At 41.4% G+C, this 16,903-nt stretch overlaps 1 protein-coding gene across 1 annotated transcript; it reads left to right on the plus strand.

Moving 5' to 3' along the window:
- The first annotated feature begins 5,625 nt into the window (after window positions 1–5,625).
- On the plus strand, window positions 5,626–11,103 carry LOC111970895 (SLIT and NTRK-like protein 1). The gene has a single exon (XM_023997641.1). It carries the CDS (start codon window positions 6,588–6,590, stop codon window positions 8,685–8,687), a length of 2,100 nt encoding a protein of 699 aa, XP_023853409.1. The 5' UTR covers window positions 5,626–6,587; the 3' UTR covers window positions 8,688–11,103.
- Window positions 11,104–16,903: the final 5,800 nt, after the last annotated feature.

A 16,903-nucleotide genomic window follows, 5' to 3' on the forward strand; every position in this document is an offset into this window, starting at 1 on the left:
TAATATAAATAGATTTTTATTTGGATTTCATGTAAAGGACATACACAAAATAGTCCAAATTGGTGAAGTTCTGAAAGGCCCCAGAGTCTGCAACACAACTAAGCAAGGGGCACCACCAAGCAAGCGACACCATGAAGACCAAGGAGCTCTCCAAACAGGTCAGGGACAAAGTTGTGGAGAAGTACAGATCAGGGTTGGGTTATAAAAAAATATCTGAAACTTTGAACATCACACGGGGCACCATTAAATTCATTATTAAAAAATKGAAAGAATATGGCACCACAACAAACCTGCCAAGAGAGGGCTGCCCACCAAAACTCACGGACCAGGCAAGGAGGGCATTAATCAGAGAGGCAACAAAGAGAACAAAGATAACCCTGAAGGAGCTGCAAAGCTCCACAGCGGAGATTGGAGTTTCTGTCCATAGGACCACTTTAAGCCGTACACTCCACAGAGCTGGGCTTTACGGAAGAGGGGCCAGAAAAAAGCCAAAAAATAAGCAAACACGTTTGGTGTTCGCCAAAAGGCATGTGGGAGACTCCCCAAACATATGGAAGAAGGTACTATGGTCAGATGAGACTGAAATTGAGCTTTTTGGCCRTCAAGGAAAATGCTATGTCTGGCACAAACCCAACACCCCACATCACCCTGAGAACACCATCCCCACAGTGAATCATGGTGGTGGCAGCATCATGCTGTGGGGATGTTTTGATCGGCAGGRACTGGGAAACTGGTCTGAATAGAAGGATGGATGGCGCTAAATACAGGGAAATTCTTGAGGGAAACCTGTTTCAGTCTTCCAGAGATTTGAGACWGGAACGGAGGTTCATCTTCCAGCAGGACAATGACCATAARYATACTGCTAAAGCAACATTTGAGTGTTTAAAGGGAAACATKTAAATGTCTTGGAATGGCCTAGTCAAAGCCCAGACCTCAATCCAATTGAGAATCTGTGATATGACTTAAAGATTGCTGTWCACCAGCAGGAACCCATCCAACTTGAAAGAGCTGGAGCAGTTTTGCCTTGAAGAATGGGCAAAAATCCCAGTGGCTAGATGTGCCAAGCTTATAGAGACATACTCCAAGAGACTTGCAGCTGTAATTGCTGGAAAAGGTGGCTCTACAAAGTATTGACTTTGGGAGGGATGAATAGTTATGAACGCTCAAGTTTTCTGTTTTTTTGTCTTATTTCTTGTTTGAATCACAATAAAACATATTTTGCATCTTCACAGTGGTAGGCATGTTGTGGAATTCAAATGAAACAAACCCCCGAAAATATATTTTAATTCCAGGTTGTAAGGCAACAAAATAAGAAAAATGCCAAGTGGGGTGAATACTTTAGCAAGGCACTTTAAATTCTGGTCAATTTCTGAAATTCCAATCCATTTATCTTCAATGCTTTTTAATGAGGAACATTTTGAATTGGAGTTGGAATTTGGTTTACTTTCTGAATGAACTGGAATTGAAATGGAATTGACCCCAACCATGTTCCTGATGCTTGCTCAATATGAGTGTTGAGAAAAGGGCAATCTGGGATGAGAATATTTGGACATTATCAAACCACTTAGTTGGAACTTATTGATCAGCCATTACTACAAAAGGCCCAGTGTGTATCACCCTTTGCTAAAGACATTCAAAAGGCGTTATTGAGGCGTTATTGATCAAAATAAGCCAGATTTGGCCAAACTGTGTATTTACTGTAATGACACAGTACTCAGATTGGTCAATAAAACCGTGTGACGCATTGAACACTTTGAATAGTTTATTGATGTACTAAGTGCATTTCATCATTGAATAACCAAACAAATTCATAGACAAAAATAGTTACAAAACTRGTGTTGCGGATGTTGTTGGCATTAACTTTACATTGGCATTGAGATTCATGAACATTTTAGCATAATTCATAGAGRTGTCTGTATGCAAATAGATAGGTTCAACTTGTGGTTAGAGTTGAGGATAAGGTTAACACGCACACGCACACACACACACACACACAGAGAGCATTGTTCTGATGCTGAAATCACAAAGCAATCGATTTCAGCACCATGGACAGAACCTATCGGTCAGATTACAGTGGTTAAAAAACCTGTGGGAAACTCTTGTGTTTTCATGTAGGTTGTTACTTTACTTCGAAGACATATCAAGGATCAGACAGGGATGAACATGTTTGGGGGCATGATGTTAAACTGACTCTCAGCCTTCTGCAGGCCAGTCATGTCTGACTTGTGATGCCTTACTGACAACACTATTTCTAACTGATTTTAGCAATATGGGTCTCTTACACAGACGTTCGTTATAGTAGGGTAAACGTCGAACCAAGATGATGTATATGTATTATCATGAGGAAAATCATTCAGATGTGTTACACACACACACACACACACACACCAAGTGATCTGCTAAAATAATCTGCTAATAAAATCACTCATGAAACAATTTCAGCACTATGGACAGCACCATTGTCAGGCGTTTCAGTGAGTTACTATCCTTCCTTTGAGACCAAGATGACGTTTTCAAAAGGCAGATGTTGCATTGACTTCAAACCATATGTCTAAAGGTGTTTTTTCACATATTAAATATTGAATCAACATAATGCTAGACGACAGCATATCTGCTGCTCSACAATGTGAGKTTCCAGATTAAGATGCATTTAATACCCTGGTGTAACTCAAGTATGCCTATTTATGTCCAATTTATATTAAAGTGACTATATATAGAATACTGTAACAATAAGCTGTATGAGGGAGAACAGCTACAAATCACTCTGACACTATCTGTTAACGACTGCATGTTGAAAATATTAAATATGTGGACTAAATAAACCCCAGGAAGCATGAATAACTGTGTTTTGCTGTGAATATTTATCATCGGTCATGACTCAGCAATGGTTTAGTCTCCCTTTTTTTGCAGTCTACCTCACACACACACACCCATTGATGAGTGTGCATGATTGATGTGCCCTTGGATGCCTGTTCCTCCTCTGTGTGGTGTTTGTTTGGCTGGCCAAATTGACTATTGGTTACATAGTTTAGCTTGAACACATCCCTGCTTGTTTTGATCTGGCCCACAGTGGGACCCCAGCTGATTGGAAAACTGCAGGCAAACATCCATTAACACATCACAACTTAGGCTCACTGGAACCTGTGTCCTAAGGAAGGTTATCGTCCAGAAAACTATAGGTTTCAATAGGGATAAGAGACCACGAGTGTGTGTGTGTGTGCGGGCGTGCGCGCGTGTGTGTGTGGACGTGTTTAACTACACTTCTGGCAACCAGAAGTGTGTGTGTCTCTGTGTGGCTGTGTGTGTCTGAGTGTGTGATTTCAAAAGTTGACTTGTGGCATTTTGCCCTCCTCCTTGTTCTCCTTCTTCTGTGTGTGGGAGTTGTTTTTGTTGTTTTTATGACTGACTCTGAAAGGATGATATCTGAMCACATGCTGGGTTGAAGGACTGACACACAAAAGACTGATAAACAACAAAAAATACTTAGGTCACTGAATGTTCACAGAATGCTTCTAAATGGCCAAAGAACAAGATAATTAAAAGCATTTTATGCCCATTTCCTGATGCTTTCAGAGATTGTTTCTCTGACATTTTAAAGGCTTAATGAAAACTGAACTGTGTGTGTTTGCTGGTCAAGYTAAGGTTATGTCCTCATTTGGTTCATGTTTAGTGTGTCTTAGCCAGCAGAACATGATCTTGCTACTACATTCTCTTGATAAAGACTTCTTTAGAAATTGGAATCTGGGACTATATGTAATGTGTTACTGTGAAACCATACAGTTTTTTTTTGTATGGACTGCAATAGCACTGCCCATTACAGAGCTACTTTAGGCAAAAGTGGGCAATCTCTACTGTACATCTCCATATTTGTAAACAAAAGATGATCATTTGTGAGAGAGCCTCATTAGAATACCCTACATSAGAATGTGGCATTTGACCCTGGTTGGAAATAGTGCTGGTTGCTTCTTTCCTTACAGCCTGGTTACATAGACGAGATGTAACGCATGAAATGTAAATCCGGCCCTCAAATTAGAATGGCATGTTACATAAGACAGAAGGTTACTTAAAGCAAAAATGAAAGTAGGGTGGTTGGTYGGGCTGGATGCGTAGGTGTATAACATGAACGTCTAGCAACCCCAAGGTTGAGTATTTGAATCTCATCACAAACAACTTTAGCATTTTAGCTATTTTGGGACAATTTAGCATGTTAGCTAACCCTTCCCCTAACACTGACCKTAATCCTTTAATTTAACTCCTAACTCCTAATCTGAACCCTAACCCCTAGCCTAGCTAACGTTAGCCACCTAGCTAACATTAGTGTTAGACATCCTAGCTAACGTTAGCCAAAACAAATAGGAATTCGTAAAAATATCAAATGCTTTGCAAATGAGTAACATATTTTATGAATTGTAGCATATCATACAATTCATAAAATAACAAATGAATTGTAATTCACAACATATCATATGAAATGGATGATGGACATCCAAAAATTAATACATAGTGTAACGACCCTGGGTTTATAAGCGCGGAAATCGACTCTGCCGCACGAGCATGCTTTTGCGGCACAGTCGATAGCGCGCCGGACTTCGGGCTAGCTGGTTGAGGGTTCGAGTCCTGCTCCCTGGTGTTTCATTACATTGGTGTCAGAAGTGATCGGACCCTGCATCCACGACAGTGCGTGTGCTTGACCGGTGAGCGCGTTCCTGTAAGGCGTAGAGTCGCAAGCTAGCGCGAAAAGGCACTATTTGAAAGGAGGGAGTAATGTAACGACACTGGGTTTATAACCGCGTAAATCGATTCTGCCGCACGAGCATGCTTTTGCAGTACAGTCGATAGCGCGCCGGACCTCGGGCTAGAAGTTTGAGGGTTCGAGACCTGCCCCCTGCCCCCCTCATTGCAATACCATAGGAAACGTAACATTTCATACTAATTGKAGTGTCCTGGATTTACATTTACTTTGTTAGGTCTACCCCTGAGCCCAGGTTTATCCTTAGCCATTGGCATGTGCTACCGTTTGAAATGCCACAGACACTAATGCATGTGTAATTTGCAAAGTAATCAATTTGAGTTGTTGAGCCCAACCCTGTCAGAATTCCTCCTCTTTTGGACGTTATTTCTATTATGTCAGAGATGTGATGTCAATCTCATGACTCCAGTTATGTTGTCATTTTTGATATACAGTATCTATCAAATATGTAGACCAGGCCTACCACATTAATAATACAAAACAAAACGATGATGTTCCATAAATCTAGTGCTACCAACAAGCTTGAGTTAGCCTATAACTGCAAGGTGTGTTTTAACAAATGAATCGAAGCAGAGACTATGGCAAATATCCATAGCGAAACATTTGGGTTAGTTGACGCAAAGCACTTTTGCTTTTTAATTGCAATTTTTATTTTTATTTTGCAATCCTCTTTGAAATCGTGACGTACAGTAGCCTATGTGCGCATAGTTTACAAAGACACATTGTTTGTTGTAGTCAACTGAGAGCCGTATCATTTGGCTGGGTTGTTGCGTGTACGTTGTAGTCTATGTAGTTAATTATTTTACCGCATTCAACAGCGGTTCCTAGCAGAGGGAAAGTAACATTCACGCTGGAGGGCACTCGTATGCTGTGCTTGATGCAATACACACACCAGAGATTATTAGTCTTCATAAAATGCGCAAATGAATCATTAGATAAGGTTATAACCAACCCCCGATTTGGAAACGAGTTGTCTCCAATACGTTGGCAATGCGTTATGTCGTCTAGTTTACTTTTAAAAAATTAAAAATTAAAAAAACAACAGAAGCGGATCTAAAGCAAGGATTCAGCCTAATCAGTAACATGAAATAAGGAACGTCGTTTGGAATCCATAACCTTGTTGGCTTAAGAATGGGAATATTATTGGTCAAAAAAGACTRAACAGAACAACAGCTTTTAGGGTGAACATTTTAACGCTTGCTAGTCCTCTATGTGGATTGATTTTTTTCAGCATTCCCTCAGACGATGGATTTTTTCCATTGCAGCTCAGTAGAGGGTGTGAGATCTTTCCAAGAGCACCGGGCTAGAACGAGCACAGTCTCTGTGTAACCTCTTTGTGATTTCAAAATTACCAAAGAAAAGCACTGGAAACAAACGCAAGGAAGACACCGAAAGGTGTGAGGAATGCGTTTTTCTTTCAGTGGCAGTGTGATCAGCACTAAATATCCAGCGTCGGTGTGAATTCAGCACCGAGGGGAAAAGAACAGCACCCACTGCTACCGCAGCACGACGAGAAAATCACGGATTTATAAAATTTGCAAGGTCAGTCATTACCGAACAAAAGCYTAAAAATGTGTCAGATGCTATTRCGGTTTGTTGTTTTSAATTATTTTCATACCAGCAAAAGGATCCATTCGATCTGAGGCATTCTATATGGTCATTTTAAAGCTGGACGCCTGGACATAACGGGCTAGAAGAGCATGGATCTTATAAAGGACTGTCGTCATTTCTTTTAGACCCGTCGGTCTATCTTTTTGGGGATAAACTGGACTAAAAACATTGATTCAACAGCTCGTTTTCATGTCTTGAAATCGGGGATGAATTGTTTGTATTGAAAATGCTGCTTTGGATTGTCTTGCTGAAGGCGGCTCTTTGTGTTGCTATTGGAAATGTTACAAGGGACATTTGTAAGGAGCAGATCTGCTCCTGCAATGAGATTGAAGGCGATTTGCACATTGACTGCGAAAAAAGGAGCTTTACTAATYTGCACCATTTGACTGGTCCCAGTTCCCAGTTTTATCACTTGCTATTGCATGGRAATTCTTTATCCAGGCTTTTYCCCAATGAGTTTGCTAACTTTTACAATGCCGTAAGCTTGCATTTGGAAAACAACGGTTTGCATGACATTGTCCCTGGTGCTTTTCTGGGACTGCAGCTCGTGAAAAGGCTACACATAAATAATAACAAGATACGGTCATTTAGGAAGAGCACCTTTCTTGGTTTAGATGACTTGGAATATCTTCAGGCTGATTTTAATCTATTGAGRGACATTGACCCGGCCGTGTTCAGGGACTTAAATAAACTTGAAGTGTTAATTCTAAATGATAACCTCATCAGTGCACTACCTATAAATGTGTTTCAACACGTTCCCATCACCCAYCTCGACCTGCGAGGGAACCGAATCAAAACGGTGCCTTATGAGGGAGTTCTCGAACAAATACCGGGCATTGCGGAGGTTTTATTGGAGGATAACCCCTGGGACTGCAACTGYGACCTGGTTTCCCTGAAGGAATGGCTGGAGAATATACCGCAGAACGCGCTTATCGGCCGGGTGATCTGCGAGGCTCCAACGCCACTGCAAGGGAACGACTTGAACGAGACATCGGAGATGGATCTGTGTCCTTCAATAAAAAGTGGTGCTGACGAGAGTTTAGTTGCACCTCCTACCCAAGAGGAGACCTCTGTACCTGGGCCCGTTCCAACGCCTTATAAAGCTCGTGGTGATCCTGGGTCCCCAACCCCAGGGAATGGGCAAAAGGGACGCTCTAAATCGCACTGGCAGTTGAAAACGAAGCCCACATCTATGACAGGTGTGAATGGGGAGAGAGAGCAGCTGCAGATTGTGCAGAACGCATCATGCCCTGTGCCATGCAGCTGCAAGCTCATTGGATCCAGGCAGGGGTTAGGGGTTAACTGCGAGGGCAAGAAGATAGAGAGCTTGGCTAACCTAAAACCCAAACCCATCACTGCGCACGAATTAAACATGAGAGATAACAACGTCCATGCTATAAAAAAGAACCATCTCAATGGCTATTCAAGTCTGAATCTCCTTGATTTGGGTGGAAACAACATCAAATTGATAGACAACAGCACTTTTCAAAACCTCACCGAATTAAGATGGTTGTACATGGATAAGAATTACCTGGATACGCTCATTGCGGAAATGTTCATTGGACTTCAAAATCTGGAATATCTCAGTTTGGAATATAATGACATACAGTTGATACTAGCAGGCACATTCAGTCCTCTGCCCAATCTGCGAGTGCTTTTCCTYAACAATAACTTRCTGAAAGCGCTACCTGTGGATGCTTTCCTTGGAGTGTCTTTATCAAAGATTAGCTTGCATAATAATTATTTCACCTATCTCCCTGTCGCAGGGGTCTTAGATCAACTCAATTCGATCATACAAATTGATTTGCATGGGAACCCTTGGGATTGCTCGTGTAATATTGTCCCTTTCAAACAGTGGACGGAGAAACTGGGGGCAGATGTGATCGTTAGTGATCTCAAGTGTGAGTCCCCAGAAGAGTTCTGGAAAAGGGATTTCCGTCACGTCCGAAATGATCTGATGTGTCCCAAGTTGTATGACAAAGTCTACCCCACCTCTCTCTCCAAAAACAGCACGTTCACCGCAGACACGGGTACGCGCTCGAACTCCTATGTGGAGCCGAACAGGGTATCCATMTCTGTACTAGTGCCTGGGCTACTACTGGTATTTGTCACGTCTGCGTTCACTGTTGTAGGGATGCTTGTCTTCATYTTGCGGAATCGCAAGAGATCAAAGCGGAGGGATGGTAATTCCTCTGCGTCAGAGATCAATTCCTTGCAGACAGTGTGCGACTCGTCTTATTGGCATAGCGGGCCTTACCATGCGGACGGGGGCGCGCAAAGAGGGTTTGACTGTAGCGCCCATTTCTCCACAACAAATGATGCGTAAAACGACTACTGACAATAAAACCTGGAATACAAAACAGACAGACAAGTATACTGCGTTCTCTTGACACAATGGMAATTGAAGAAAAACAAAACAATTCCTATGTTACGAAGCTTCTTCATTCGCTTTTTGTCGGAGATTTTTTGTTTGCTCCAGTTGACTGTGGTGCCAATGAGTCTGCTACAGAACCAACTGTAATATATGTATAGACCMCTTCCCCGGCCCCCTCCCAGTAGAGCTATTTGCCGCAAYCAGACTGACGATCTGAGAGAGAAGAATCGGGAAATTGTGCACGAGCGCATGAATGTAATGTAAATAACTGACTATCAGATCTGCATGATTTCGCATGGTTTCAACACACACTGGGGAACCATACCATAAGTAACGAAGAAGCCAACTCGACCCTTCTTTCATGTTGTCAATATGAATATATACAGTATATATATACATATAAAACTATATATGAATATATACAAAGTGCCATTTCTCTATTTTTTGTGAACTGCGTTATAGGATTTGTATTTGTTGTTTTAAAACGGTAAAAAAACGGAAAAAGAACACATTGGGACGAAAAAGAAGCTAAACGCTGTCCATGCATGTTCTTTTTTGTTTGTTTTATCATTTGATTGTCGATAAATATCGGGGTTATTTATAATTGGTGCAGATCTCAACATATCTGCACATTCAGCTCTTTATGAATGTATAATGTGTTATTTTATGGTGTGCCAATTGTTGAATTTCAGATATTCGGGATGCAGATGAGCCTGACCAATTAACGTCACTCAGATGGTTATGCTGCAAGGTTAATGTAGCTAAAAACAGTTCGTGGTTTTGTGTGTTAATGACTATAGCCTGCTTTGGGGGAGAGGAGAAGGCTTTACCGAATTATATGGGGGGTTTTCTAACTGCATATTTTTTCAAAATTAAAATGTTTTCAATGGAAGTAATGGTATGTGCAGTTCGATCTATGTACAGAGCGCAGGTAGACTAAAATGCTTTTTTAATGTAAAAAGTATTCCTCCACAAAGCGTAGGCTATGATTCACCTCCATTTATGTGAGCTTTTGTAAAGCCATCTATTGTGTCCAAATATGACAAATGGACTTACATTTTTTTAACTAACGTGCTTAAAATAGATKGGGCAATGGTCAGTTTGCATACAGKMAAAAAATATTTAAAAAAACACGTCTTAGCAATCGACAGTATTAGTCTGATGCCATTGGGAAGACATGGCAGGATCACCGCATTACTCTAGACGAGGAAACTCACGATGTCGCTGTTGGTGCATCTTCTCCAGTGGAGGGAGGGCTGAGGTATAGGAGTTTTGCAAGAGGGCGTTTTGGAATGGGAATCTTTATCTTGAGAGGTTAATTAAATCGGGTATGAATGGGCAACGTTGCATTAAGAAACATATATATTCTTCAATATTAAAAGTGTTCAACAGTCGGTCTGTTGCCCAATGCTATGACATGTTACTGAGCAACTATAGTGATATCAAGATGATGATTACAGTGTACAATAATGGTTAGCATTAAACGTGATATTCTGATAATCCATTCAAATTGATCAATGTCACTGGTTCTGCAGTAACACGGTACAGATCACAGGATTGTGAAATGTTTTTGTTTTATATGAATACTCTGTAAATTCAAGCACTGAATTCGTTTTGTCCATACTGGTTTTTATTTTTCATTAGGATCAAGTCCGTCAATKTACCCACTGTTTTTAATTCTCTTATAAATAAGCATATGCGCAAGAGACCCCATTGCTACAATCCGTTTTGGAATAGTCTTGTCAATAAGGCATTACAAGTCAGACATGCACTGGCCTGCAGAAGGTCRAAGTGCTYAGAGCCATTTCAATATCAACCCTGTCTCAACCCTGTCTGATTCATAATKTATCTTAATACAACAGCAAACATTTCTCCCAGGCCTTTTTAACACTGTGGACTGATAGACTATATGGTTAGCTGTGTGACTGCATTAGCAGAACAATGTTCATTGTCGAGTGTCTGGGCAGTGTGTGTGTGTATGTATGCATTTAAATAATTAGAATTATTGATTAAATGTGTGTGCATGTGCACTGGTGTCTGTCTACATGTGTGTGTCTGTCTGTATGCTCACACTCACACCCACCCCCCCATCACTAAATGTAACCAATCACATAGGCCGACCTTGGGGAGTATTATCTCAGCAGATCTTTGGCAACAAACAGTGCTGTCCATCACTTCAGACTCCAGTCTGTTGGTGTATTGCTTCAAAGGGTAATTATCAGTCTCTRCTGTGGAACATTTTACCACGGCTCATGAATTATTGGTCATATCTCAACGCTGTGTCCCAGAGTTACATTTATATGCTTTACTACATTTGACCTGCTTCTATTTTGTTAAATAAAATGTGGTTGAGGTTGAGTGAAATCTATGGGTTTCTAAGACATTTCATTCTTACCTGGGTTGAACTGAAACACAATATTATTGGATATGTGTGTGCTAAATGTGCTTGTTTTGTTTCGATTATAACCACGTGGTCTGTGCTGTCCATGGTGCTGAAAAGGAGTGCTGTGCGATTGCATTAGCAGAAAAATGCTATTGCAGCCAACTTATTTCAGCACCATGGACAGCACATGTCTCTGCCAATGAGATAGCAGTTATATGGGGTGTTCAATGTACTCCGTGGTTTCATCTCTGAGGTAATGTAATGCTGTCCACAATTATACCTGTGTTTGGGTACATTCAAAACACAGAATATTATGTTGCTTCTGATGGCAGGAGTATGGTGCTTGCAACATCAGAGTTCAAGAATGACCCCAACACTGACTTCCTCCTCATATCCTCATATGCAGTATTACATGATGTTTGACCAAAGCATTCACTGCTTTCAGTTTTTATCAAATGCGAGCCTTTGTTTTACTGTATAGCAATGCAAAGGTGCTGATCCTTTGTTCATTTGTGAAGTAGAGACTTGCAGGTTATTTCAAGGTGAAATACACACAAACCGAAWTCCTTGGAAAAGTCATTTTGATTTTTGATATCAACTACTGTCCAGTTATGTGCTGCAGTTTACAGATCAAAGCCTGACCTTACTGTGGATTTGCTCTCTGCAGTGAGTTTTATTTTAGCTATGAACCCCAGGTGTGCTCTGTACAGTTCTGACCAGAGCTTAACTTACTCTTGTTTTGCTGTCTGCAACCCCAGCAGGCTACACACAGTTAACTGATCATCTCCCTGAGAAGCTGGCAGCTTGATGCAACCCTCGCAGCACGGCACCCATCAGCAACACACCTCAGGAGTTTAGTTTCCCCTATTACTCCCAATACCGGTGTAAATACCACAGCTGTTGTTGATCAGTATGACTGATCGGACCACCAAGTGCTGCCTGTGACCTAAACCTCTTCAATTCTCAGCCTCCACGTATTGATTAGATCTATTGACTCGATCATTGACTTTGTTTTGAGCCGCACGCTGCACTATTGTTTCCGTCCTTCACTTGGCATAGAGGCTTATGAAGCTTTCGTCATTTCTACCTGAAATGACCGATATAATATGTTCTGCCTTTGTCGGTGCTGTAACAATAACACAAATGATACGATGTTGCATAGATACTGAAATAAGACATTTAGACTAAGATAGGGATCATCCTTCGCTGGCATGAAGGTTTTTGTAGACTGTTTGGTGCAGTAACGTTTGCCAAGTTGGTGCAGTAAGGGTTATGTAGTAGCCTGGAAGGAAGTAGGAAATGTACACCAAGGTAGGTTGGATGTGAGAGACCTACTGCCCCCACCCCTCCAACCTCATTGTAATTTGCTGAAGCTTTCTTGGGTCTTGGTTCTGGCCCAAGGGAAACCTACCTCCATTGCTTTTTACAATTATCGGGCTGGTCAAAGTGCTGATCGTAACTGGGCCAAGGTTAACATGTCTTATTGATGGAACCCACACACACACACACACACACACACACACACACACACACACACACACACACACACACACACACACACACACACACACACACACACACACACACACACACACACACACACACACACACATAGAAAGAAGGTATGGGTGGTTCTCTGTAATTCTGTAATGTAGCAAGTAATACCACATATAAAGCCAATTAGGTTGAGGGAGGAGAAATATGACTATTACTATGCTTGGATGTCGTTTTTCTTGATTGTTTTTCATGGATTCCAGGGCGTCTGGTAATCTCATGGCAAGCTTTCCTTTCAGTGCCTTCTTTTGTACAGGAAACCCTTGGCTTGTATTCACAAAGCATCCCACAGTAGCAGTGCTAATCTAGGATCAGGTGTCCTCTTTCCATGTAATGTAAGTCATTATGCTCTAAAAGGCAAAACTGATCCTAGATCAGCATTCCTACTCAGAGACACATTGTGAATATGGGTTGAGATCAGATCTGAGGACAGCCCCTAGACTTCTCCAGGCAGATGGGAAAGCAAACTATGACACACAAAATAATACATGGRCACAGAGAGCTGAAGGATTTCCTGTCTCAGTTGTGGTTTCATTGATTGTTTTCCATCTCCTTTCTCAGTGTTGGATATAGGCTGTTGTTAGAGCAGTCTGGTCATTGATGGCCAATGAATCAATGAATTGTTCAAAGAGGGCATGTTGATCACGCCACACACTCAGTGTGTGCTCATGAGAATGGCAGGCAGTGAGAGAAGTACACCTGATTCCTCAATGCTACCCAAGCTGCGTTTGTGTWCTGTAAATGTCAGAGAAGTTGTTTACTCTGACATACTAGTTGACAATGATGTTCTTTTGAGGCATCTGCTGGAAAATAGGCCTGTCTTAGCCATCTCTTATATTCTCCTCTTATATTTTAAGTCATCATGTTTTCTCTCTATTCTGAAGTAAACCAGTATCATGTATTCAGTCAGTGGCCTTCACTCGCTCGAGGACGTTAACTGTCAGATCATGATTTCTTTTGAGTGTTGCTCAATGGACCTCCCAACATCTCCTCAAATATACATATTTATGTGGTTTTCAGTCCCTATTGAGGGGAGGATGTCAGTTGGTTCATTAGCAAACAACATGTTAATCTAGGTCTGGTTTGGATTCAGTTGAACATTATCTTTCTATTTACAAAAGAAACTCCTTCTAGAGCTCCGAAAAGTCATCTAGAATATTGTTGKAATGTTATGGAATGTTATGTCCTCGGAATGCTGAGAGAAGTAGACAAACAAACGTTAGAGAAATGTTATCCCTAACCTTCAGTASCAGAGACATCATGGGAGCCACAATACATTTTAGCAGAATGTTAGCTGGGTCAACAGATGCTGTGAGTGTTCAGCTTTGGGCTCATCCCAAGAACAATGGATTTTATGTGAGGGATGAACGACAGCAGGGTACAAGCAGATTAGTAGGTTTTACATTCCCATGCTATTAAAACTGCAGCCAAATGTCTTTTTTTTGTGAGATAGATTTGTGAAATAGACCTAATGTAGGGAATACAAAGACAAACATGTAAAACGTTTCAAAGATGCAATTTACTCAGGATCAGGAAGTTGGCTATAAATAACTGAATAGAGGCTAGTCGTGTATGTTCACTGTAAGATACATAGTCATGTCTTTGGTAGGTTGAGGTCTATGTTGGAATCTAAATCCAAAGGCAAAGACAGAAACACCATAAATGGATCCACAATCGCCTTGTGATCACTGTTTGAGGAGCATGTAAAAGTGATTGCAAAGGCTCTCCTGTAGCAGAATGAACATTCCTGCAAATTATTGCAAATTGCAAAGTACGTCTTACTATTTCAAGGTGCATTCATTCTGTGTTGCTGAATTTCTAACTGTTCACTTACTGTAGGTGGATTTGGTCTTACATGGCGTTTAATGTGAACACAATAGCATGTTGTCAACCATCAAACAATCTTCTGGGCAAGTCTGTTACTGCAGTGCCTGTGAGGTGCTTGATCGGTGCCTAAACATCATTCCCACGGCCTGGCCAATTTGCTCTGATCGCTTTCCCTGCCAAGCGTTTAAGGTGCATGGCCAAGGGCAAGTGGTATAGATTTTTACGTAGATTTGGGGAATTTGATGTGACATTGGAGTCAATACGACCTGGCCATTTGACAATATATTGGAATGACTTGGATTTGCAGAACTAGCCATGGTGCTAGAAGCCTCCAGGCTTACATTATATATAGCTCTACCCAACTGTAGCTCTTTTGACAGTGGGAACTAAGCTGTGGGAAGCTTATGTACATTTGATCATGGTTATTAATAGATTGGAGGAGTCATTTGGGTTTAACTGAGCAGACCACTGCCAGTGTAGAGGCTATGGCTAGACCTGGACAGGAGGTAGAGCTTCAGTTAGCTGTGTCTAGCTGTAATACCACCTGACAAATAATGGAAACAACCTTTGAGCCGTGTCATCTAAGAAAAGGTGTGGGAGAGGAGAAGTGGCGGTCGGTGCCGTTTAAGATGAGGGAGGATGATTTTTTATTATGAGCATGGCCTTATTTCTATTACAGCATATTGGATGACTCTCATTCATATTCCATTCACCCAGTTCAATGTAACATTGATAGGTTTAGGCTACTACATGATACTCTAATTTCCCCTCTACCCATCATGAGGTTGCTACAACCTAGCCTATGAATGAGTTCACAACGTAGGTGCACACAGGTCGAGAGACACATTTGATGTGATAGACAGTGACATATGGACAGACGGTAGCTTTCAAAACCGCCTTGCATGTATGCCTGCATCTATCTTATATAGGATGCAGTCATTAGTCCAACAGTTGCAAACAAGAGTTTGTATTGGACAAATTCGGGTATGTTTATCCCCATTGTGTTCCGTTTGCTTCTGTTTAAGAAATGCTTCTCAACAGAATCGACGGAATGAACACACCCCTGATCACGGGTAAACACAGTTCACTTTCATAGCAGCCACATTGTATTCCTTCTCGCATCTATGCACTCTCCTCCTCTCACATTCTCATGTGAACCTCAATGCACAACACATCAGCTGTATGTGACCAGGCAAAAAAAAWKTATCCAAGCCAAACCACTACACACAGTCTACATCGTTGTCACCATATTAGCTAAAGTAACGTCATAGTCAACATAGCTAATAGAACTAAAGCATTAGTAAACCTGCTACAATCATGTAGTAACGTTACAGTGTTTAGTCAGTAAGCTGTTACACCGGTGAGCCCCGGTGGTAATATATTAGTACAACTAAAAGCTTACCTTGACTTGGAAAACTTGCAGTATTGTGTTGGATAGTCACAGCCCGCTAGCTAACATAGCATCCCTCTGTTTGAGGCGGGTGTTTCAGTAGGCTAAACTTGCTAGCTGAATTTTCTAGCTAAGTAAGTGAAACTGAATTAAACAGACAATATCGCTCTCTCTATTTCTCTCTTGCTTCTCCTTCATTTTGGAAGAAATTCRTTTGTTCAAAACTGCTCAACTATTGTCTTTCTCTCTCKTTGARTCAACTACTCACCACATTTTATGCTCCGCAGTGGTAGCTAGCTGTAACTTATGTTTTCAGTACTAGGTTCATTCTCTGATCCTTTGATTGGGTGGACAACATGTCAGTTCATCCTGCAAGAGCTCTGATAGGTCGGACGACGTCCTAAGGAAGTTGTCATAATTACTGTGTAAGTCTATGGAAGGGGGTGAGAACCAGGAGCCAGGAGCGTTTGTATTGAAGTCAATGTACCCAGAGGAGGACGAAAGCTAGCTGTCCTCCGGGTACACCATGGTGCTACCCTACAGAGTGCTGTTGAGGCTACTGTAAACCTTATTTGGAAAACAGTGTGTTTTAATCAATTATTTGGTGATGTGAATATATTTAGTATAGTTTTATCAAAAAAATTATAACTTTTCCTTTTATTATTTATTTTGTATTTTTATGAAATTCACTGAGGAGGATGGTCCTCCCCTTCCTCCACTGAGGAGCCTCCACTGGAGAGGAGGTCGTGGTGGAATATGACTGAAGCAGTACTAAGGACAGCATAGTCCTGATTCAGTACAGTGCTAGTGCTAGCTATAGAAGAGCTAGCCACATTATCCCTGGATTTGATGTCGAGTCAAGCCACATCTAATCGTAATGAATCGCAAAGACCTTGTCACCTGTCATCTCCCTGTAAAGGATAAGGCGATCCATGATCTGTCACTGTCCCTCTCTGATAGCTTGGTGATGAACGACTCAACGATGCCCTGTGAGCCTGCTAGCGGTGGCTGACT

The sequence above is a fragment of the Salvelinus sp. IW2-2015 genome, linkage group LG12, assembly GCF_002910315.2.
Source record: "Salvelinus sp. IW2-2015 linkage group LG12, ASM291031v2, whole genome shotgun sequence".
Classification (NCBI taxonomy): Eukaryota; Metazoa; Chordata; class Actinopteri; order Salmoniformes; family Salmonidae; genus Salvelinus; species Salvelinus sp. IW2-2015.